At 44.7% G+C, this 24,940-nt stretch overlaps 1 protein-coding gene across 2 annotated transcripts in view; it reads left to right on the top strand.

The window, feature by feature from the left end:
• SAFB2 (scaffold attachment factor B2) overlaps positions 1-24,940 on the top strand; it is a 40,070-nt gene that overhangs the window by 10,537 nt on the left and 4,593 nt on the right. For both annotated transcript variants that reach the window (XM_080674974.1, XM_080674975.1), the window contains 11 exons: positions 897-1,407; positions 1,830-1,879; positions 2,310-2,410; positions 7,621-7,770; positions 7,860-7,972; positions 14,992-15,122; positions 16,491-16,582; positions 19,642-19,778; positions 21,370-21,645; positions 22,645-22,785; positions 23,973-24,015. In XM_080674974.1, coding sequence (XP_080531100.1) covers positions 897-1,407; positions 1,830-1,879; positions 2,310-2,410; positions 7,621-7,770; positions 7,860-7,972; positions 14,992-15,122; positions 16,491-16,582; positions 19,642-19,778; positions 21,370-21,645; positions 22,645-22,785; positions 23,973-24,015 — 1,745 coding nt within the window. The remainder of the gene's footprint in view (positions 1-896; positions 1,408-1,829; positions 1,880-2,309; positions 2,411-7,620; positions 7,771-7,859; positions 7,973-14,991; positions 15,123-16,490; positions 16,583-19,641; positions 19,779-21,369; positions 21,646-22,644; positions 22,786-23,972; positions 24,016-24,940) is intronic.

The following is a 24,940-nucleotide window of genomic DNA, read 5'->3' as shown; positions in this document are numbered from 1 at the left end:
AATCACAACAGTTATGGTTTGAAAGTTTTTCTCACTACATTTTTTTCAAGCTTTCTGTATATTTTATGCTGTATTATGGTCTTGTAAATGATTTTAATGGTGGACAATCCAGATCGTACAAGGATCAGAGATTGGAAACCCATTCATATCACCAGATCTGTGGAACTGCTGTTCTGGTTTCTAGAGGTCAGATGTATGTGGTGAGATGTAGTGATTACGTTCATCTCTCCAACCACATAGAATGGCATTTACATAATTTCTCCTTGTGATTCTTCCATGTGTTTCTACACATGAAACAGATCTTGTGATATTTCTCTGCAGTCAATTTGATTAATGTAGTTAAGGCAGGATAAAGCAATTGTCAGGGAACTTATAACCTGAGAAGTGACTGGATTCCAGAAGAGGAAACAGAGTTTCTTCATGAAAATTTCCAGCATGTTATTTCCCTTCTGGACTGCGTTTATCTCTCGCCATCTGAAGAGTTTCTGGTGTTCCTATTGGACTGTTCTGTTAAAAGAAATTCAAAGAAATTTGGAAATTGAGCTGTCATTGAATGATGACTGCATTCGGTTCAGCACCTTGGACATTGGAAAAATAAGTCAGAAGACCCAGACTTGAACAAAACATGAAGAAGACTGTTGAGAAGCAGCCAAGTGGTTGTAGGTGTTTAAATCGGTGGGGGCCTGTTCCATGTAGCGTAGCGGCTTACTCTAGCAGTCGGTTGGAGTGCAGGTAGTGTAACCAGTGTAACGTGTGTACCCGCGGGTTTTCCAATCTCTGTGTAGCTAGCAGTTCTCTTCGTGTTAGTGTGGCAGCCGTGCCAGTTCCACATTTGTGATTGCTTTATTTCCCTGGTAATTAAACCTTGTGCCATTCTATTCCTGTTAAATCCGTAGAAAATGAGAAAATACTCGACATTTTGGGGGAAACTTGTAAATCTGAGCCAGTAAAAGAAGAAGGTTCCGAGCTGGAGCAGCCATTTGCACAGGATACAAGTAGCGTGGGGCCAGACAGAAAGCTTGCGGAGGAAGAGGACCTTTTTGGCAGCGGCCATCCGGAGGAGGGTGATTTAGATTTGGCCAGCGAGTCAACAGCACAAGCTCAGTGGAGCGAGGCAGACACCCTGTTAGCGGTAGTGAAAAGGGAGCCCGTGGAGCAGACAGGCGGTGACGAGAGGATGGACTGTGAGCCTGTAGGGCTAGAGGAGCCAGTTGAGCAGAGTAGTAAAGCCTCAGAGCGCACAGAAGCCTCTAGCGAGGAGGTCGCAGAAGCACCCCAGGAAGCCTCAAGCCCAGACCCCAGAGATAGCAAAGAAGACGTGAAGAAGTTTGCTTTTGAAGCTTGTAATGAAGTCCCTCCGGCTCCTAAAGAGTCCTCAGCCAGTGAGGGCGCTGATCAGAAAATGAGGTTTGTTTTTTCTCAGTTTTAGACCAGACGCTATCTCCTTTTCATTGGTCGTTTAATGACACACATAAGCTGTTTTTTCTACAATTGGCCAGCCAGACTGACGAAATTGTAATTTATCTCTAAAGAATGTTTTATTTCTCTTTGTGTATTTTTAGTGGCTGATTTGATTCCTTTTTTTCTCAACCGACTATGGTTGTGTTCTTAAATTGCTAAGTGTTCTCTTTAGTTAAATCGAATTGTTTTAAGAATCTGATGTTGTATTTTGGGGGGTCAAATATCCAATATAAGCTTGCAAATGTCTTGTTAAAATTTTATTTCAGACTAATTTTCTGGTAGGTATTCAGTTTTAGCACACATTATATTTTTAATTTAGTTCTCTTTTGTTTTTTTCCTGCATGATTAACATTAACTTTTGTCTCTAGTTCTTTTAAGGAAGAAAAAGATATAAAGCCAGTCATTAAAGATGAAAAAGGTATGATTTAACTTACGTGGTGGGGAACCACCTATGGATCCCTTGGCGTAGGAGGGAGGGGCCTGAAAATTGCCACATTCTGGAATTTACAGTGAATCCTGTTACAACCCTATTCTCCACTGAATAATGTAGCAAGGGTTGTAGAAACTGCTATCTTGGTTGAGATCTGATCATTGAAAGACATTTCAGTTTGTAATAACCTGGACAAGATTACTCCTCAAGTAAGAAAACTTTTTCCCATCCAGATTTTCATCTCTGTCCTATGTGTTGACAATAATTAAATTCTTGAATTAAAAGAGTTGAAATTGAAAAGAAAAAAGAAGCATTGAAATTGAATGTGGTTAGGTTTAAGAGAGAGCCACATTTTAGGAGTGGTCATGGTTACTGTTATTCCTGGTGGGAAAGCATAATCTTCCTTCTCCTACTCCAGGTCGTATCAGCAGCAGTTCTGGTAGAAATTTGTGGGTCAGTGGACTATCCTCCACAACTCGAGCAACAGATCTGAAGAACCTTTTCAGCAAGTATGGAAAGGTATGCTCTCCCTACCTAGCCTCAATTTAGCATTAAAAAATATACTCAATAAAAATATATTAAAAAAAAAAAAAAAATAAATAAATATATATATATATATATATATATATACATATATATATATATATATATATACATACACACACATACACACTCAAGTCCCATTGGTGTGGCTCAGTGGTTGAGTGTTGGTCGACCTGTGAACCAGGAGATCACAGTTCAGTTCCTGGTCAGGGCACCTGCCTAGGTTGCGGGCTCAAACCCCAGTAGGGGGCCTGAAGGAGGCAGCCAATCAGTGATTCTCTCTTATCATTGATGTTTCTATCTCTTCCTTTCTCTCTGAAATCAATCCTATAAAATAAAAGGCTAATGTGCAAATCGACTGAACAGCAGAACGACTGGTTGCTATGATGCACATGACCACCGGGGGCAGCCACTCAATGCAGGAGCTGCCCCCTGGTGGTCAGTGCGCTCCCACAGGGGAGTGGGGCGCCACTCAGCCAGAAGCCTGGCTCACGACTGGTGAGCACAGCGGCGGTGGAGGGAGCCTCCTCCACCTCTGTGGCACCACTAAGGACGTCTGACTGCCAACTTAGGCCCGCTCCCCGCTGTGCATGAATTTCATGCACCAGGCCTCTAGTAAAAATATATACTCGAGTTTAGAACCCTACTCCATACTAATTTTATTGTTGGTCATTTCTAATTTAAGAAAAGGCTGGAGGAGGAAATTCTCAAGGGGGAAAAACCTGCCTGGTTTTGGATAGTGTGCCTTTTTTTTCTATTTGAGAGTGGTTAACAGACAAACCAGGTAATCATGATGTAGAACACTATGCAGGAAACCTGTGTAAATAGCTACAATCTGAATGTTCTTGTGGTTCTTTCTAACTTCTCTTCAAGAAACTGTTATATCTTTTGGCTTATACAAAATTTAAAGCTAGCATGCTGAGGGTTTTTTTCTTAACAGTAAGTTAAGTGTTGGCTTTTATATCTTACTAGAGGCCCGGTGCACAAAATTCATGCCCTCGATTGGGGGCGGGGGTCGTCCCCCAGCCTGGCCTGTGCCCTGTCACAGTGCAGGAGCCCCGCAATTGATTGCCCCAAAGAGGTAGGCCGGAGCCTGGGGTCCTGCCTCCATGCTGTGCAGAGCCAGGAGGCGGGACCCCCAGGCAGGCCTCGCCACATGGAGCTGGACTCACAGGCAGGCTCCGTGCCTCACGCAGCATCAAGCCCAGCCCTGCCCACCTGCGTGTGCCCACTGTGCACACAGCCATCTTTTGATGGCGTGAGGGCATCACGGCATGATGACCACTTAGGCTTTTATTAGTAAGGATAGCATCTTAAGTATATACTTTAAAAATTAGAATGTGATAGTGGTTTACAAAAAAATCACCTAATATGCTGCTAATTGGGGGCAGGCAGAAAATAATACAGTTCTAAAACTTTCTAAGGAACTTAAAAGACTTTTAAAATAAAAATGATTCTGTTACTTTGGAATTAGGTGATGAAGCAATCTTTTTATAAGCCATAGAGACTGCCCTGGTCTCCTGGATGCCTGTGGGAAGTGGCCCTCGGGGGGGAAGGTAGGGGACAGTGCCTCGAGGAGTTGAGAACTTGCAGGGATTCCAGGCAGAGTTTCTGAGGCTGACTCATCCTGGCTACTCAGTCATATCTTTGCTCAAATCTATGTCACCCAGTTAGGTATTGGTGAATACATTAGTGATTTAGGCAGTATGGATCCAGAAGAAGCATTCAAAAGGGCTTGGAAAACTATTAAGCCGTAACCTCTTTTATTTTGTTGACCTCTTTCTAAACTCAGGTACTGATTATAAAGCCTAAGCAAACATATAAGGTCCCTGTCATAGATCTTACAGACTGGTGGAAAAATCATTTACAGAATAAACTCATACAACACATTAATAAACACATAAACACAACATTCAATAAGTATGTTAGGGAAAATTACAGCATGCCAATCATATATGGTAAGAGACCTAATTTAGAATTGGGGGGTGGGTTCAGCAAAGCTTGCTGAGGAAGCCATATTTAGGGCAAGACCTGAGTGATTGGAGTTCAGCATGCCTGTGGAATTCAGCTCTGGGTAAAGGAAGGCCCAATAGTGGGACAAGGCTTTATAATTTGGATGAACTCATCAAAGGCTACTGTGCAAAGCTCCAGGGCAGAGTGCAAGGGGGAAGGAGTAGTGGGGAGATAGGGATATGCGAGCTTCTCATGGTATCTGCCCTTATTTGGGTTTAACTGTCATTGGAAATGATGCTCTTGCAAGGATTATTAGTTTAATGGAAAGATCAAATAACACCATAATTGGCTTAGCCCCTTGACCTTCAGGAGAAGTAAGAATGCAAAGTTGCTCTGCTCTGAGAACCGACACTGTGTCTTCAACAGAGGCTTCTTTCACCTTTGTCCCAGGATCCTTCAGTCTGCAGGCCAGTGCTCTATCCACTGAGCCAAACCAGCTAAGGCTAACCCAATCATTTTTTATTGGATACCAGGCATTGTGACTTTTACCTTGTGAGTTAGTTATTCTTATATCCCTGCAAATGTCCTTGAGCTTTTGCTGGGGCACAGTTAGTCACTTGCTCCATCAGTGCAGAGGCTTGCTGTTAAGCTTTGTTAATCAGGCCAGCGCTCAGGGCTAGCTTCATCCACTCCTGGGCAACATCCTTCTGAGCACTCAGCCCAATGCCCATGAATTACAGGCTTTTCTATCCAGCCATTGGGTTCATTCTGGGGGAAGTGGGCCTTTTGCAGCACTGAGTGAGCCCCGAGGATTGTTTCCTCTGCTTCTGCAGGTGGTCATCTCCCTAGCCTTGGTGGTTTTCTCACACATAGGCGCTACTCAGGAGGACCCTGTAGTTCTCTGCAGCTGTCTTCGCATGTCTCTCTGTGTGGTACTATGATTGGTCACTGCTTTTATCTCCTCAGACTCTGACTTGTGCTCATCTCAGGGATACCAGCCCCCTCAGTTCCTCCTCCCTGCCCATGGCCTGAAACATCTAGGCAGTAAGAATGGGCAACCATAAGGCTGCCTCATGTGTTTCCACTCTTGCAGGTGTCTCCATCCTGTATAGCCTGGTGCCTGGTGTCTGAAAACCCTTGTTGCCTACATTTCCTAACGTTTTTTAGTTTCAGGTAGCAGGAGAGTTAATGGTTGGTTCTCCATGCTGGCTGGAAGTGGAAGTTTGCTCTGCATCTATGTCAGAGGTCTTCCTAGCCTTGGTTCACATAAATTGGGGTGCATTTCTGAGTAGATATTCCCTCAGCTGTCCATGGATAGAATGGAATTAGAGAAAATGATCTGAGTGGGAAGGGCTTTTGATTAATAAGTTTTCATTAGTGTAGTTTAACTGTTTTTAGCTCTCCCTGTTTGTTTTTTGTCACTGTAGAGCTGATCTTGTATCAAAAGCAGTTGTATTTTGATAGGTCAGTTATTTTTAATAACTAGGAAGAACCGACAAATCCTGGAGAAGTAAAAACTAGTACAAATGATTTTTTTTTTCAGGTTACTTATGCGTATTTATTTAGCTGTGGTCATGGGGATTATCCCAATTTTCCATAAAATCCTCTTGAACCACTGCAGTATCCTATCTAATAAAGAGGGAATATGCTAATTGACCATCACTCCGTCACAAAGATGGCTGCACCCACAGCTGAAGCCAAGTTCCCATAAGGAGCCTTAACAAGCATTCAGCAGAGATGTAGGCTATGCCCTCGCCCACCCCCATGGGGCTTGACAGGGGACCTCAAGGTGCACTTCGCGTCCTGGTGCTGGGCTAGGGGACCTCAGGCTGCTCCTCCCGCCCCAGTGCCAGGCCGGGGGACCTCAAGCCGTGCCCCCCACCAGGTGTGGCTTGACAGGGGACCTCAGGCAGCACGCCCTCCCACCCCCCCACCCGACAGGGCTTGACAGGGGACCTCAAGTTGTTCTTCCTGTCCTGGTCCTGGGCTAGGGGACCTCAGGCTGCGCCCCCCACCCAGCAGGGCTTGATGGGGGAACCTCAAGGTGCACCCCCAGTGCTGGGTCAGGGGAACTCAGGCTGTGCCCCTGCCCAGCGGGGCTTGATGGGGGACCCCCTCCTGGTGCTGGGCTGGGGGACCTGAGGCCATGTCCCCCACCCAGCTGGGCTTGACAGGGGATCTCAGGCCGTGTCCCCCACCTGGCGGGGCTTGATGGAGGACCTCAAGGCATGCCTCCTGCCCTGGTCTGGACTGGGGGACCTCAGGCCACGCCCCCCCGTCCTGGTGCTGGGCCAGGAGACCTGAGGCCATGTCCCCCACCCAGCTGGGCTTGACAGGGCATCTCAGGCCGTGTCCCCCACCTGGCAGGGCTTGATGGAGGACCTCAAGGCATGCCTCCCGCCCTGGTCTGGACTGGGGGACCTCAGGCCACACCCCCCTGTCCTGGCGCCAGGCCAGGGGACCTGAGGCCATGCCCCCTGCCTGGCAGGGCTTGACAAGGGTGGGACTGGCTGGGTCTGGATCTAGCCCAATGGGGCAGGCAGGCTGGGTCTGGGTCTCACAATTTCTTTTTAATATATTTTATTGATTTTTTACAGAGAGGAAGGGAGAGGGATAGAGAGTTAGAAACATCGATGAAAGAGAAACATCGATCAGCTGCCTCCTGCACACCCCCTACTGGGGATGTGCCCGCAACCAAGGCACATGCCTTTGACCGGATTCGAACCTGGGACCCTTGAGTCTGCAGGCCGACGCTCTATCCACTGAGCCAAACCAGTTAGGGCTGGGTCTCACGATTTTGAGGTGCATGTGAGTGGGCAGGGACTTGACTCTTGGTCCCGTGGTGAGCCGCAGACTCTGACAGGAGGAAGGTTTTCATATACATTTTACTAATTTTCTTTCATCTCTGACACTTCTATTATAGAGAAAGAGCAAATAGCAATATTAAATTATTTCCTCTAATTAATCTCCTTTTAATGTGCACGAATTTCGTGCACCGGGTCACTAGTCATAGCATAAAAGACTCAAAGTGCCACTAGACAAAAGGACAAAGGGTTTTGTTTTCTTATTAACCATGATTTTGGATAATGTTTGGGAACATTTTATATAGATGGCCAGATGAAAGATATCAAAATGTCTAATGGAAATGATTTTGATGATCAGTTAACTGCTAGTAATTTTTTACATTGTGTGATTATTTGTATGAGAAAATAAGAGTGCCCTTTCCCATGAAGGTTGTCGGCGCCAAAGTGGTGACCAATGCCCGCAGTCCTGGGGCTCGGTGCTATGGCTTTGTCACCATGTCGACATCTGATGAGGCTACGAAATGTATCAGCCATCTCCACAGAACTGAGCTTCATGGAAGAATGATCTCCGTAGAGAAGGTAAGGCATCCTTGCCTGTTCTAATTCATGAACTTTACATGGGGGAAGACCTAGTCTATGAGCCATTTCTATTTGCATTATATTTTTAGGCCAAAAACGAACCTGCTGGGAAAAAGCTGTCCGACAAAAAGGAGTGTGAAGTGAAGAAGGAAAAAGTATCTAGTGTTGACAGACATCATCCTGTGGAGATCAAAGTTGAAAAGTAAAGTAATTTTTTTAAAATATTTTTTTATTGATTTCAGAGAGGAAGGGAGAGGGAGATAGAAACATCACTGATGAGAGAGAATCATTGAGTGGCTGCCTCCTGCATGCCCCCTACTGGGATCGAGCCTGCAACCTGGGCATGTGCCCTTGACCGGAATTGAACCTGGAACCCTTCAGTCCGCAGACCAATGCTCTATCCACTGAGCCAAACCAGCCAGGGCTAAAGTAATTTTTTAAACGCTTTCTCTTGGGATGATGGCTGGGAGGAGGGCAGGTGGCAGCCACAGGGTCACTCATGAAACAAGCATGTGTCCTTTGCATAAACAGCCTCACCAGCTTCTCATTTACATCACAGGTGATTTTTGCGTCTTGCTGCTACTTCAGTGTTTAGCTTTCAACAGATATTCATTTCATAATGCTAAAAAATGGATTCAGATGATCCTTAATAAGTATATACATCTAAATAATCTATTAGCCTGTTGAAAAAACACACACAAAATGAATAACATTTATTTTTTTATTAAATATATTTTTATTGATTTCAGAGGGGAAGGGGGAGAGAGAGAGAGAGAGAGAGAGAGAGAGAGAGAGAAACATCAGTGATGAGAGAGAATCATTGATCGGCTGCCTCTTGCACATCCGCTACTGGGAATTGAGCCCACAACCCAGGCATGTGCCCTTGACCGGAATCAAACTTGGAACCCTTGAGTCCGCAGGCCAATGCTCTATCCACTGAGCCAAACCAGCTAGGCCGTGGTCGGCAAACTGCGGCTCGCGAGCCACATGCAGCTCTTTGGCCCCTTGAGTGTGGCTCTTCCACAAAATACCACGGCCTGGGCGAGTCTATTTTGAAGAAGTGGCATTAGAAGAAGTTTAAGTTTAAAAAATTTGGCTCTCAAAAGAAATTTCAATCGTACTGTTGATATTTGGCTCTGTTGACTAATGAGTTTGCCGACCACTGAGCTAGGGCAACATTTATTTTTTATTCCAAACATCCTGGGCCTTTGCACAGCCTCTGAAAACTTGGAATCATTTCATGGTCCAGGTTGATTTTCATGTGAATCTTGCTTTTTATCCCAGCAACTGCAAAAACTCTTTGCAAAGATAACATCATTATTCAAAGGAATGTAAGCTGATTGAATATTGAAATGAGCCGCCTTAAGCTAGTATTTTGTGCAGTGCCTGGCAGTTGTCAAGTATTTTTGTGTTTCCCTCAAAAGCTTGAAATATCCCAGAGTACCTATTAGTTCACTGTGGTACCTTGGGGGTACCTTGTCATAGTAATTTGGGGATCACAGGTCTTAGATACTATTTTTATAAAGGAGGTGATTTGTAGTTTTAATGAAGATGGAAATAGGGACAGATCTTTCACAGCAGGCATTGATTATACTTTTATCAAAACAATATGCTTGCCCTAGCCGGTTTGGCTCAGTGGATACAGCATCAGCCTGCGGACTAAAGGGTCCCAGGTTTGATTCCAGCTAAGGGCACATGCCCAGGTTGTGGGCTCGATCCCCAGTAGGGGGCGTGCAGGAGGCAGCTGATCAATGATTCTCTTTCATCATTAATGTTTCTATCTCCCTCTCCCTTCCTCTCTGAAATCAATAAAAATACCAAAACAAAATAAAAGCCATAGGCTTATCTTTTGGGTAGGTAGAATTTGGTGATGTGCTTGATAACAGTGCTGTTCTCAGAACACTGTGTGTCTGTGTTACAATTATATTGTCAACACAATTTATTTCCACTTCCAGGTCCACTTGCATTCTAAAAATTAAACCCTTTGCTAAGAATCTGTAAATTTCACAGTAATTCCATTTTGCTCGGTTTTTTTACATAAGAAAATTTATAGTTGAGTAAACATGGCTATGGACATCAATACTCATAAGTTGGGCTTGGTTTTTAATAGTGTAATTGCTGGTCTTCAGTGTGACCAAATTAGAAATTGTAGGCCCATGAGAAATGGCTATCAGATGAGCCTTCATGTACTTAGAGGTAAGAACCATGATTTTATCAGCAACTTCTTGAAAAAAGGACATATCTATTAGCAGTGCTAAAAATATTTGTATTGTTAGAATATGGGGAGCTGTTGAAAGTTGTTGGTTTTCTTAGTGTCTTGAGATGCTTTTCATTGGTTGATTTTTTTGAATCACAGAAGTGAGATATGTTTATGGCAAAAAGAAAGGGGATAATAATCAGCTAATGTGTGTGTGTGTGCAGGGGGGTCCCTGAGTCCCTAGAAGAGTCCTGTGAGGTCTGTGCTCTGTGTAGAAAGAAGAGGAAACTGGCCCAGAAAGGGGACCCAAGGTCACACAGCTCAGCTGGCAAGCAGCAAGGCCAGAATTTAGTCCTGGGCTGTTGCCCTCAGTCCTGGAGCACTTAACTGGGTGATGAGCTTAAGGTGTTTAAAACCAAACTGCCTCGGTGGTTTGCCTAGCAGGCTGAATATTTCAAAATTTGTTTTTAACCTTATTTATTTTGTTCAAATAAACACCTTTATTAACCTTTCCTTTTAAGAATTTCTAGGCTTAGTCATCAGCCTAAGTGAAATGGAGAAGCTTGTCCATACAGGTGGCTTGTCTTGGTTGTCATGGATTAGTAGTGATTTTTCTATAATTGTCGTTTAGAGAGCACACACTGAAGTCAGGCAAAATACCACTACCTGGTTGGAACATTTTTTGGTATATGTCCCTCTAGCCTTTTTTCCTTCGTGCAGGTGTTTTCTTTGTTGGTTTTCTTGTGTGGATTCTTCTTCTTTTTTTTTTTTTTAATTATTTTTAACTTAGTGTTATCAACAAGTTCTTTGTGTCTAGGAAGTGCCATATGAGTACAGAACAAGTAGGGAGAGGTCTCCTGTTGAAACATTATTCAGGTCTCCTTGGAGGGAGGAGGCACCACTGCAGAATAGTGGAAGAGGTCCATCAGAGATGATTCATGGTGGCTTTATTTGCAGTCATAGGGCCACTGGAACCAATCTCTATCATAAGGGAAATGGAAATAACTGTGCACTGTTGTGTAGCAGCTGAAAGGAACCAGATCTGTGTATGTATCCACACAGATTAACCTTCTTTAAAAAAATTTTTTTTTATTGATTTCAGAGAAGAGGGGAGAGGGAGAGAGAGATTGAAACATCAATGATGAGCGAGAATCATTCATCAGCTGCCTCCTGGCATGTGCCCTGACTGGGAATTCTGGTTCATAGGTCAGTACTGAACCACCGAGCCACACCGACTGGGCCAGACTAACCTTTCAAGCAGTGATTTTTAACCAGTGTGCTGCAAGAATGTTTAAAACATGCAATACCTGACTGTTTAGTCAAGGGTACTGACCTCTTTTCCCTTAGATTGTCAAAATAAAAAATGACAATAGCCAACTAACTCACCAGTAGCCGTCCGGTGTGAATGAATGAAAATCATACCTTTTTTCTCTCTCTCTTTGTCACATTGGCAAAAAAATGCATTTTTGGTGTGCCGCAGCATTTTAGTAATTAGTTTGTGTGTGCCATGAGCTGAAAATCGCTGCTTTAAAGCATGAGGTGAAAAGCGCTAAAGAGCAACATATCAAGGTCCATCCCAGTATGTTAGTATCCAGAAATCTAAAACGTCCCTGAAGATCTTCATGGTTATGTGAAAGTACCCATAAAGGTTCAAGAGGTGAGCCAAATGGTTGACAGTTATGGCACCATGGGTGGTGATGGGACAAGTGTATCTGTGACATTCACTGCATCTATAGTATTGTAAGGGAAACCTGCCCTGGTTGGTTTTTTCTCATCTGCCTGGGGACCAAAGGGTCAAGTGTTTGATTCGAGGTCAAAGGGCACGTACCTCAGTTGCAGGTTCTCCAGCCCTGATAGGGGCATGTGCGGGAGGCAACCAATTGATGTATCTCTCTCACATCGATGTTTCTCCACCTCCTCTCTCCCTTCCACTCTCTAGAAATCAATGGAAAAAAATATCCTCGAGTGAGGACTTTAAAAAAAAAAAAAAGAAACCAATATGTTAAAAACATTTACAGCCCTAACCGGTTTGGCTCAGTGGATAGAGTGTCAGCCTGCGAACTCAAGGGTCCCAGGTTCGATTCTGGTCAAGGGCATGTACCTTGGTTGCGGGCACATCCCCAGTAGGAGGTGTGCAGGAGGCAGCTGATCGATATTTCTCTCATCGATGTTTCTAACTCTCTATCCCTCTCCCTTCTTCTCTGTAAAAAAATCAATAAAATACATTTAAAAAAAAACATTTACAATTGTCAATTTTGGCACACACCAACCATGATTATGGTATGTGCTTACATTTTTAAAACCTTAAGATTAAAAGTTTTTCTCAAAATGAATATTAATTTAAAGACACAGCTTTGTGCTATGGAAGTCTAGGAGAAAGGAAGAGTGAACTGAGAGGGGTTTCTTCTGCTCAGGTCGTAGGGAAAAGAGGGCAAGAAGTGCTAGTTAGAGAATCTAGTGCAGTGGTTCTCAACCTTTCTAATGCTGCCACCCTTTAATACAGTTCCTCATGTTGTGGTGACCCCCATCATAAAATTATTTTCGTTGCTACTTCATAACTGTAATTTTGCTACCGTTATGAATCGTAATGTAAATATCTGTGTTTTCCGATGGTCTTAGATTCTAGTGCAGGGGTGGGCAAACTTTTTGACTCGAGGGCCACAATGGGTTCTTAAACTGGACCGGAGGGCCGGAACAAAAGCATGGATGGAGTGTTTGTGTGAACTAATATAAATTCAAAGTAAACATCATTACATAAAAGGGTATGGTCTATTTTTTTTTATTTCAATAGTTTTTTTCATTTCAAACATTTTAACAAGAATGTAAACACTAATTATTATAATTTGAAACTTCAAAAAATGGAGGAATCATAGTACAATAACATACCTTATATTGAAGATGGCAAAGGCAAAATAAAATTGCCTAACAAAGGAAAGGTACAAAAGCCTTTCAAATTAAACTTAAATATAATAAAATAATTTAAAACTAAAACAAATAGAAAAGAACAAAATGTGTAAACAGTAAATTAAACATTTTCTTTAGTGCAACTTCTAAATTATGCCTGGGACGTAGATGTAGATGGCAATGTAGACTGGGTTGAAAGGTTTTTGGTCTTTAAAACATCAACTTCAGTGGGAACAGTGTTGTTGGTCTCCTTTTTAGCTAATGCTCTGATACTGTGCTCTCCAGGGGCGTGTCTCCCTACATCACCACGATAACGTGTCTACGCATTCCCAGGGTGATGTCGGGGGACGCGTCCACGGGCATTACAAGGAGCCTCTGGAAGATTGAGAGGTTGTTCCTTCTACTGAATGGGCGGATATAAATCCGCCCACTCAGAAGAAGGAGCTGCGGCCGTGTTTCCCGACGTTGCCACGTTAACACTGCTGCTGGTGAAGGAGCGGAGGGGAGAGCAAGAGAACCCTCCGCTCTTTCGGCTCCGCGGGCCGGATAGAACAGCCAAACGGGCCGGATCCGGCCCGCAGGCCGTAGTTTGCCCATGGCTGTTCTAGTGGGACCTGGCTTTCCCGTCCTAGAGCTTGGCACATGGTGGGCATTTAATGACTAGAATTTAATTGCCTGAGACAGACAGCATTAAGAAATATGGAAGACATTTTAAATGGAAACAATGATTTATTTCACTGCTTAGAATAAAACTGCCTTGCCCGGCTAGTATGGCTCAATGGTTGAGCATTGGCCTATGAACCATGAGGTCACAGTTTGATTCTTAGGGCACATGCCTGGGTTGTGGGCTTGAATCCCCATGGGTGGGTGTGCAGGAGGCAGCTGATCAATGATTCTCTCTCAGTGATGTTTCTATCTCTCCCTCTCCCTTCCTCTCTGAAAGCAGTCCTATATAATAAAAGCCTACTATGCAAATCGACCAACGGCAGAACAACTGGTCGCTATGACTCGCACTGACCACCAGGGGCCAGATGCTTAATGCAGGAGCTGCCTGCAGGCCCCAGGCCAGCCAAGTCAGGTGCCAGTGGGGGGTCCCTCCCCCCCCAGCCCCGCATCGCCCCACCAGTTGCCCCACAGATAGGCTCTGATCACCAGCAAGGCCTAGGGACCCTACCCGTGTATGAATTTCGTGTACCAGGCCTCTAGTAAAAATATAAAAATAAAACTGGCCTGGCTGGTGTGTTCAGTGGTTGAGTATCCACCTATGCACCAAGAAGTCGCTGGTTCAATTCCCCATCAGGGCACATGCAGGGGGCATCAGGAGTCACCTGATCAATGTTTCTATCTCTCCCTCTAAAAAACAAAACTGCCTTTGGTTGAAATGTTAGTTTCCATATTTGCTGGCATGTAACAACACAGCATTTTATTTTATTTTTAAATATGTTTTTTATTTCAGAGAGGAAGGGAAAGATAGAAACATCAATGATGAGTGAGAATCATTGATCGGCTACCTTCTGCATGCCCCACGCTGGGGATTGAGCCCACAACCCGGGCATGTGCTCTGACTGGGAATCAAACTGTGACCTGGTTCATAGGGCAACGCTCAACCACTGAACCATGCTGTCTGGGCTAATAGCATTTTAACTCCTCAAAGTATGCAGATATTGCCAGGTACAAGTGTTAGTGGGTAGGTGGCTCACTGCTTCATGTTGTAGGAACATCCGGTCCTGGTACTGTACCTCCATTCTATATTATACTATACCTGTTTGGGGAAAATTTTCCCCTACAAAACTTAATATTCCACATATACAAAATGTTTCAAAATGAGACATTTGAAAATAGTTTTTCACAAGCATTCTTCCATCATGTCTACTTGCATACCTGTCATATATATAAGTGCTTCTAGCATCTTGGGAAAACATCCTCATGAGCTTGCAGTTTTATCCTGCATATTTCGAGATGTGACAGATAACTTAAATGGGAATATTACCACAGTTTTTAAATAATTCTCCCCATCTACTTGCTGCTGGCCTGGTTTGTTTTGTGCATCAATCTGAGCGAGCAAACTGCTCCTATTAGAGTCTCAGGAACTCAAGTTTGATAACGATGTTTTTACATAGAACTGTAATTAAGAAGGAAGAGAAGATGGAGAAAAAGGAGGGAAAAAGGCCTGAAGACATTAAAAAGGAAGAAAAAGACGAAGACGAGCTAAAACCAGGAACTACAAATCGGTCCAGAGTCACCAAATCAGGTGATTAGAGGCTAAGTGTTATGAGGGGGGAAGAGCCAGTCAGAATGGGCTGGTGGGTGTCATAATAGATCAAGTAAGTACAGCGAGCTTTTTAGTGACTTTGCTTAGTTTTGCTGCTTATAAAAAGCCATTAAAGCAACAGAGCCTCAGGTGATGAGGTGGCTTAAAGGAGTTTCGACACAACAGCAGAAATGCAGAGATATTCTGGTCAGTGATTTAACTTTACTGGCAGCTCAGTGACCTGGGTTCTTATTTTTCCTGAGTCTTTAACAGAAAAGAGTGGGGGTATGCCAGAGGGATATGTCCTAGTTCTTGTAACTAATTCATTACAATTCTATAGGTGTGTAATCTTATTTTTCTTGCCTGTATGGTAAAGCCAGATCAAATGAAAAACAGAAAACGAAAATCTTATGTCTGTAGACTGTGGAGCAGGAGCAGTTGCACTTACAGTGTGCCACCTCTGTTGTCATTTTATAAAAATTCCTTGCACTCTGCACCTTCAGATTTGCATGAGGCTCCACAGAATATTTTGTGGCAAAAAAAAAAAAAAGCCCTTCCCCTCCCCTTCTCAAAAAAGAAAACCAGAAACAAAACCTGACCATCTGGAGCACTGGGATTTGGTGCAGTGCATTACAAGTTAGATCTTAATCATTGGGGTAATTTGCCAGCAGTTACATGAGGAACGTGTTTTTAAAATGTTCCTGGAGTATTGCAAATTTCCCTAAATCCATGGTTGTTCTGGCAGTTAGAGCCTGCTTAGCTTGTTGTGAAGAGGAAGAATTGGTGTAGAGCCTTTATTGCTGAAGACGGATGAAGGGAAGCCCACTCATGGGGGTGGGGAGGGGCTCCCTCAGAGCCAGCAGTATCTAATTCAGAGCACAAGAGCCTGGGTTATGCAGAGCATTCCACAATGTGTGGTAGGAATAAAAATTGAAATTGGTTATCCTGGAGCCACTAGGATTGAGTATGAGGGGTAAAGGAAACAAGCCTACAGGTGGGATGTGTTTGTGTACATGTTGCAGAATGCACTTTGACTCAGATTTAAGTTGTAAGATGCAGGCAAGTCCATTCTAGATGAGCAAAGACATGTTTGGGTTTGCCAACTGGTTTCCGCTCAGTGTAGTCATATTGGTACTGCTTCTTTTTTGGTAATCCTCGCTAGAGGATATTCTTTCCTTTGGTTTTTAGAGAGAGTAGAAGGGAGAGAAACATCAATTTTTATATCATCATGAAGACAGGGACAGGACACAAAGGCTTTAGCATTGGCATTAGTCACTTGACAGCTGCGGGGGAGGGGGGCAGCAAGAGCCCCCAGCTGGCTTGTGTACATCAGCACATTTTCACAGATTGCTGTGTTTTTTCCTGAAGGAAGCAGAGGAATGGAACGGACGGTAGTAATGGATAAATCCAAAGGAGAGCCTGTCATTAGTGTGAAAACCACAAGCAGGTCAAAAGAAAGAGTGAGTATTGCTTCTCACATCTCAAGGCCAGTCGTTTTTTATTTGCATTTATGAAAACAACATTGTTTGGCCTTTAAAATTTTAAGAGTTCTTTGAAGTCCTTGGGAGGCATATTGTTAACTCTTTAGATTATGCATAGAAACATGAAATTAGATTCTAGAACTTATTTCGAATTATGCTTACCCATGTTTGCTTTCCAGAAATGTGTTCGCCCTTCTTTGATTCTTTTTCAGGTTATACCATCTTCTAGGACAGTGGTCGGCAAACTCATTAGTCAACAGAGCCAAATATCAACAGTACAACGATTGAAATTTCTTTTGAGAGCCAAATTTTTTAAACTTAAACTTCTTCTAACGCCACTTCTTCGAAATAGACTCGCCCAGGCGGTGGTATTTTGTGGAAGAGCCACACTCAAGGGGTCAAAGAGCCGCATGTGGCTCGCGAGCCGCAGTTTGCCGACCACGGTTCTAGGAGAACTGATTCCCAATGACAGAGCTGGAAGGACAACACCCAGGCTTTCCAAATCGGAGGCAGCTTCTACTCTTTTGGCTAATCTAATAGCAGTTTATTCATTTTCTTTAGTTGATTTTCTATTAAATTAACCAAAAAGAAAAGTGGAGTCCACCCTAAAACTGACTGGTATGTCATCAGACAACGAGTTACATTGCTTATTAACTTATGCACATAGCTGGACAAGCTAGGGGCCTCTCATTTTGCTCTTCCATTCTGGAAAACAAACCCTCTGTTTCCCAGATGAAGATTCCAGCTAATACGTTAATGAGGAGAGCAACACTTGTTCAGTGAATACACTTTTTATGATTCACCCAAGAATCCTTTGTGTTGTTAAGACTTAAGTTTTAAATTAACATTTAGATTCCATAGAGAGCAGTTCCTAATGCCATTTTTTCTATGGGCTACATGGAAATCATAAAATACAGAGAAATAAACAAACAAGACCCATAAACTTACCACTCAGATAACTGATGTTAAAAAAAAAAAATGTAGTAGTGATGTAAACATGATTAAAGCATTCAGATAGTATAAGAAGGCATAACATAAGCACAATGGAAGCCTCTTTTCTGCATGGGCTCCTCACACTTCTATCACAATACTGCACACACAACACATTGTATATGCTCTGAAACACCACCACTAACGGGTTCCTATAACTTGCTCTTGGACACCTTTTGTGCATAATATACTGAGATATACAGTGCTACTTTCTAATTTAATTTTGAAATTATTGTAGATTCACAGGGAGCTGTAAAGAATAGGACAGAGGTCCCCATGTGTCCGTCACCCAGTTTTGCCCAGTGATTTTATTTCCTGTAACTGTAGCACAATATCAAAGCCAGGAAGGTGATGTCGACGTACAGTGTGTATGCAGTGCTAAGGCATTTAATTGCTAGTGTAGATGGACATGTCCCGCTATTGAAAACTGCTGTGGGCAGCCTTCCTGTGCCTGCCTCTTGGCAGACTTGTAGCCACCTATCAGTGGGATTGCTAGGTCCAAAGGTGTATGTGTGTTGTTCTTTGTGGTAGATGTTATCAGGTGCCCTTCAGAAAGTTACAGAGGATGCTGACATTCCTGGGGTGCGGAGCTTGTGCTGAGTCACCAGTAAGTGGCAAGGCCATGTTGTGACCAGGAGTACAATTTGAGGACTGAGGTGCCTGCTGGTCTCTGCACTAGATCATATCCTTCCCCCAGAACCTAGGGTGGCTGTCCCTCCTCATTCCAACCTGCAGTATGTGTGATTACACTTTAAGCTCTGCCCGTCTCATAGGTGAAGAGTGTCCTATGATGTTTTGGGGGTGCATCTGTCCTCTATTTGTATGTCCCTCTCTATTCTCCCCAGCCCCCACAATCTTTTTTAGTAGAAGAGCTGGTTCTAATCTTTGCCCATCTTCCTTTCAGGTTGCTTTGTCTTTCATTGATTTTTTTTTTTAACGCCCTATGTGGGCTAATTAAGAAATTAAGCTGAACAGCATTTTCTTTTAAGATTTTGAATTGATTTTTAGAGGAAGAGGAAGGGAGAGGGGGAGAGAGAGAGAGAAACATCTGTGTGAGAACAAAACGTTGATCAGCTGCCTCCTGCATGCCCCCACCAGGGATTGAGTCTGCAGCTCAAGTATGTGCTCTGACCAGGAATTGAACCAGTGCAACCTTTTAGTGTACAACATGACACCCTTAATCAACTGAGCCACACCGGCCAGGATAGAGCAGCTCTTTAAAAATGTGACCCTGTCCTGTGTAGGAGGCCCTGGGTTCTGGGCTATGTGAATGCTTCCTGGGAGAGTCTGATTTGTGGCCAGTCTTGGGTGTCTCAGCCTCTGAGAGCCTTAAAGATGTTGGTTGGACATCATTGTTTTCTTCCTTATGCCAGAAATAGAATAGGCAAGTCACCCATTAATCTTGTCTACATTATTGGGAGTGAACTTTACAGTACAGTACCTTGGATTATTCTGTTTTAAGGCTGCCTGCCTGAGCCCTGACTTAGCACTTGAGAAGTGAAAGATGTAGTCCTTCAACTTACTGTCCAAACAGCTGGCTCTACAGCTGCCCCCCAGTGAATGAAGGGGCCATGTGGCTCTGCTACACTAGAAAAACTGCCTGTAGGTTTTTGGAGGTTCCATCCCATCTTTTGCCTTCCCTTAATATCCTTTGCTTACAAGGTTTAAAAGCCAACTATAGGGCCCTAGCCCGGTAGGTCAGTTAGAGCATCGTCCCGACACACCAAGGTTGTGGGTTTGATCCCCGGTCAGGGCACATACAAGAATCAACAGGTGAATACATAAATAAGTGGAACAACAAATTGATCTCCCTCCCTGCCTCCCTCCTTCCCCCCACCTCTCTAAAAGCAATTTAAAGAAAAATTAAAGACAGATTATGGGGTGAGCAATGTGACTCGGATGTGGAATGAAGCGGCCTGTGCTGGGGCCTCCATGTAACTTGAGTGCGACAAGAATCTTAGCTTAATCCAGATAATGTATATTTAACTTGCATTGTGCATTTGTTGTAATCATTTTTCTGACATTAATAAACCAATTTTGGTGAACAGAGTTCCAAGAGTCAGGATCGAAAATCAGAAAGCAAAGAGAAGAGAGACATCTTATCATTTGACAAAATCAAGGAGCAAAGGGAGCGAGAGCGCCAGAGGCAGTGGGAGCGGGAAATCCGAGAGTCAGAGAGGCGGAGGTGAGTTGGGCGGAGCCAGGCTGCTATTCTGCTCTGGGGGTTGTTGTCCTTTCTCCCCAAGTGAGTCTCCTCTGTAGCCTGGGCTTGCAGGCCATCTTGTGTGTTTCCCCTGGGGCCAAAAGGACAGTATGATATTCATCAAAAGCCCCTTTTTTTAAAAATTGAATTTATTTGGGTAACATTGGTTTATAAAATTATATAGGTTTCAGGTATACAATTCTACAATACATCATCTGTATATTGAATGTGTGTTTACCATCCCACCATCAAAAGCCCATTTCTGCTGAGCATTTCCTCTGGCTGACAGTGGACCCTGGCCCATGGAGCTCACCCAGGGATGGCTTTGATGGAAGGGTCCCAAGTGTCGAGGCCTCAGTCTTCCCTCTGGAAATGTACATAAATAAGTGAGATTTTTTTAAAAAAAGGCAACCAAGGAATGTGGCAGTTTTATTGGAAATGTTACAGGAGTGGCCTCTTCGCCCCTGGATGTCTGCGGTTATGGCCTTTTCAGGCAGCAGGGGTCGCAGTCATGTTCTTTGCCCTCTCACCTTTTATTAAGAAGATAGTTTATTGAAGTAAGCCTGTCATTTCCACTTCTGTGTTCTGCTATATCATGTCAAGACATCTAGAGCCCCCTTGACATTTTCTTCCAGTGTTGTTCCATGAAACAAAAGGTTTACATCACGGTGTTTGGAGAACTTTCTTGAGCTAAAGCAGATCACATACAAACCTCTTAAGTTATGCTACGTTTGCTTTTATCTGAAGTCATGTGATTTCAGCTCCTGCCTGTCTCACTTTAGAAAATAAAAGCACATTGAGAAGCCTTTTGATCCCATTCGGAGGTATTTTGCTTCCAGCTCGCTCATGCTTGGTTTGGAGCCTTTCCAGGCACTGGTGGAGTGTGAGAGAAGTGACAGCATGTCCTCTTTTCACACAGAGAGGGGTGGTCCCAGTCTCTGCTCAGCTCCTGTTGTGCCGTGACTGAGGACATGAGACCTTGGTCCCAGCTGCCGGTGCCAGGCCAGCATACAATCACCTCACTAGCCTTCGCCTATCCCCACACCTTCCTAGGTCTATTCAAAATGACACTCATTTCAAAATACAGTGTTTTTAGGAGGAAGATGTAGAAAAGAGGTGGCTCATTTACAGCATTAATCTGCAACAGAGTATACCCTTTTACCATCAGGGAAAGCTACTATAATCGCTTCTTAAGGGTTTTCTCTGTATACACAACAGTTACCCTTTGCTTTTCTGATTTTTCTCCACCTTACTGATGTGTGGCTTTATTTGGGGGCCTTTGAGCCAAGTCCTCCTGGCCTGGACCTGAGCTCTGTGTCTCCTTGCTGGTCCCTCCCAGCCCACCTCTGTCTTAGCTTTATTGAGAAAGGGAAAGTTTGGACATTGGGGCTTCTGGCTGTTCTAAGCAACTTAGTGGGAGTGGGTAAGCACCTGCTGCCTATAGCCTGGGCCCAAACCAGTGAGCATCCAAGAAACCCAGAATGGCCAGATGGAGGTATCCTGGCCCCTTTGGAGGGCAATGCCTCAATGGCCAGGGACCTCCCTTCAGAGTGGCCTTGCTGTGTCCCTGCAGAGAGCGCGAGCAGCGTGAGCGGGAGCAACGCCTGGAGGCCTGGAAGGAGAAGGCACGGCTGCACCGGGAGCGCATGGAGCTTGAGTGCCAGCGTCACCTCCTGGAGCGGGAGCGCATGGAGCGGGAACGGCTGGAACGAGAGCGTATGCGAGTGGAGCGTGAGCGCAGAAAGGAGCAGGAGCGCATTCACCGTGAGCGTGAGGAGCTGAGGCGTCAGCAGGAACAGCTACGCTATGAGCAGCGGCAGGGGCTCCGGAGGCCCCATGATGATGGGAGGTAAGGATCCAGCACACCTGTGGCCTAGAGGTGTTGCCTCTCCTCCCATTCCAGGAGCTGCTTCAGCTGCTGTCCATCTGAGTGTTGGAGAATCAGGGCTGTTTAACACGAAATTTGGACACCTATCCAGAACTCGTTGCCCTCACCACCATGAGTGTGTGTAGTTTAATGTCACAATCTCCTGGCTATGCAACTTTCTCCCCAACTGAGTTCATGGAGAACCTTGATAGTTCCAGTGCTGAAGGGTTTGTGATGCTTCCGCTTAGGCTGTGCCATTATTTGCACTGTGATTCCTGGTGGAGCATCACCACCCTCCAAATGCTGTTGCAGGAGATGACCAAGCGTGCATTAGGCCCGCATTGGCCACGGCCGCCACTCCATATCGTGTCCTTGTAGGGGGAAAGGCACAGAGTTGGCACTGTGGAAAAGGACATTGCCTTCTGTTTTAAAAGTAGGTTTATTGGTCTCTAGCTTCTCTGAGCTGCTTAATTGTCAGTCACCCATTACCTCACCACCCATGAGCCTAGTTTTCTGGTAAAAATCAGGAAGAAGATAATTGGATGCTGTCCTAAGCTGTATGTAGTTCACTATCACCCGATCTAATTCCCTTTGCCTTTTGCATAAATCTCAGGGGGAGGTTATAGAAGATGGGAAGCTGAAAACGTGGCACCTCAGAATACCAGTCCTGAAAGAATCAAGTATTTTATTTCACTTGCATTTGAACTCAGGTGGGGATCAAGGTATTAACAGCATTATGACACAATTAGCTCACAGCGGTCTGATTTTCAGAATTGTCAGATGAGAATACTCATGCCTCTTGGCAGTTTTGGGAATATTAATTTATCAAATCAAAGTGATAGTGATTGAATGTTTAGCGATTAGCCCTGAAGTACATTTTAAATGATGCTGGGTCTGGAGAGAGAGCTCCCCTCCCCACCTTCACTCTCTTTTTTCCTTTGTTCTCTTTCATAAGTAAAATTTGCATCCTTTTTAAAACAGGCGAGATGATGCCTATTGGCCAGAAGGAAAACGTGTGGCCCTGGAAGACAGGTACCGCCCGGATTTCCCTCGGTACGATCACCGCTTCCACGACTTTGACCATCGAAACCGAGGCCAGTACCAGGACCATGCGGTCGACAGGTCAGTCCTCCACCCCCTTTTTGCAGTAAAGACAGGTCTCCCTCTGTTCTCTTAATGCCCGATTTACTTGTGATGTCCTAGTGGGTAGGGTTTGACCAGCCACACATGGGATTTAGAAACAGGCCTTGAGCAAAGTGTTGGAATCGTGGCCAGTTACGCCATCCGGGACTTGTCTGGCAAGATGGTCCCCCAGACCTCATTTCATCCACTGTCCTTTGTATGGAGAAGATGGATGGGACCCTAGGCAAGACCTGAGCCTCAGAATTCCCCAACACTCAGCTCTCTTGGGGGTGGCCCAGGCTCTGGGTTTCACACCTCCCTGGTGATTCCTCCCTGTCCCTCGCGTCAGCACCAGCCCCCAAGATTCACTATCACCCGATCTAATTCCCTTTGCTTTTTGCATAGGGAGGAAGCAAATAATATACAGAGATGAGGAAGCAGTTTTTAGAAGAGGTGTGACCTGCCTAAGCTGGTGAAGGCAGAGTGGACAGGAGGGTTTACTGACAGGTGTAGGTTTCTTTGCCAGCAAACTACAAAGAGAACTGACCAGAGAATGTGGGACAGTTCTCATTGGGCCTTGTTTGTGTTTTGAAGGTCAGGGTGGGTTTTTTAGCCAGTGTTTTTCCTTTGCCATGCCTTATTTAATGAGGACTAGATTAGGAAGATGGCCCTCACTTTTCCAGTTGAAGAGTTCTCTCTTTTTGAGAGAAATCCCATTGGGCTCCCCTGGGCTGCATATCCTGGAGCCATTTCACCATTCATTAGCTCTCTGTAAGGGAAGGGAAAATGTGGCTAAAAAGCTACTTATTTAATTCATTGTGGCTGGAGTTGGTTTGAGATTTGGTGTGAATCAAATGTGTTGAGCCAGAGGTTAGGTTTCCCTGTTACCAGACCATAGGTAAATGAAGCCTTAGCTTCATTCAGGGGTGTCTGCTTCTGAGACCCTCCCCTCCAGGGTATTTCAGTAAAATTAATATTTCCACCTTCTTAGGATCTGACTTTACTCCAACCCCCAGGGAAAGATGTGAGCCAGCTTTTTTTTTTTTTTTTTTTTTTTTTTAAATCAGGCAGTTCTTACATGGGGAAATAGAATGAGTACCCCAATTGTGGCTTTTGTGGGACCTGTAGAAATGTTGTATGGTACCATCAGCTGCCATTGGAATTAGATTTTTCTTTTTTTTTTTCAGGAGGGAGGGCTCAAGGACAGTGATGGGAGAGCGAGATGGACAGGTGAGTAATATCCAGACATTGGGTGCCTGCTCCGTGTCTGGGTGGGCGGGGGAGCATGGACACGGCGTTCTGGAGAACAAGTAACACACAGAATTGCTTGTTTTCTGATAAGTGGAGGCTTTGTTCAGATGCATAGGGCTTGTTCTTGTTTCATTTTATCTAGCAGAAACTGCAAGTAGCTCTTGTTGCCAGCTTGCTTAGAGTGCCTCTGAGTCTCGGGACTGTGGGTACCCCTAATGGGGCTTAGCGGTCTGTCAGGCAGTCATTTAGCCCATGTTTGTGGGGGGGTCCCTCTGTTTCAGGTGCCTCTGGGGTGGATCCCAGTGTCTCTAATCTGCTGATACCTGGTGAGGGATGCATAAGGTGTCAGTTCAGAGAAAAGGGGAGCCTGCCAGGAGAAAGGCAGGGGACAGGCATCAGCAGCATAGTTCTTAAAACAGGAGTGTGTTTTCTAAGAACAGTAGACCAGCTCTATCACTGCCCAGATGTGCTGGATTCCTGAGCACAGAACTGGTTGGCCAAGGCACTGAAGTTCTCTTCGGCGCTTGCCTCCAGTGTCAGCTACTGAGGGGCTGTGCCACCTCCATAGATTGATGGCAAAGGAGGAAGTCAAGGGGGGTCGGGGTGGAAGGGGACCTCCTGTCATCAGCAAGGAAGACTAAGTGACTTTTCTCAGTGGACCTCACAGGGCCAGAGAGGCTTGTGCTGGCACTTTGTGTGGCAGCAGTCATAGAGCTATAGGGACTCTCAGTTCTCAAGGAACCAAAGAGCTCTGCCAAGAGCTCCTCAGGTATTGTCAGGGTCGCAAACAGAGCATCCAGCAACTAACAAGATTCAGAATGGGCCTGGGCAGGTCCTCTCAGAGTGGCCAGAGGTGCTGTGGCACACCCTGGCCCACCCCAGCAGTGTGTATAGGTTGACAGGC

Source organism: Plecotus auritus (assembly GCF_963455305.1).
Source record: "Plecotus auritus genome assembly, chromosome: 6".
NCBI classification, from domain to species: domain Eukaryota; kingdom Metazoa; phylum Chordata; class Mammalia; order Chiroptera; family Vespertilionidae; genus Plecotus; species Plecotus auritus.
This window is presented reverse-complemented; position numbering and strand designations above follow the sequence as displayed.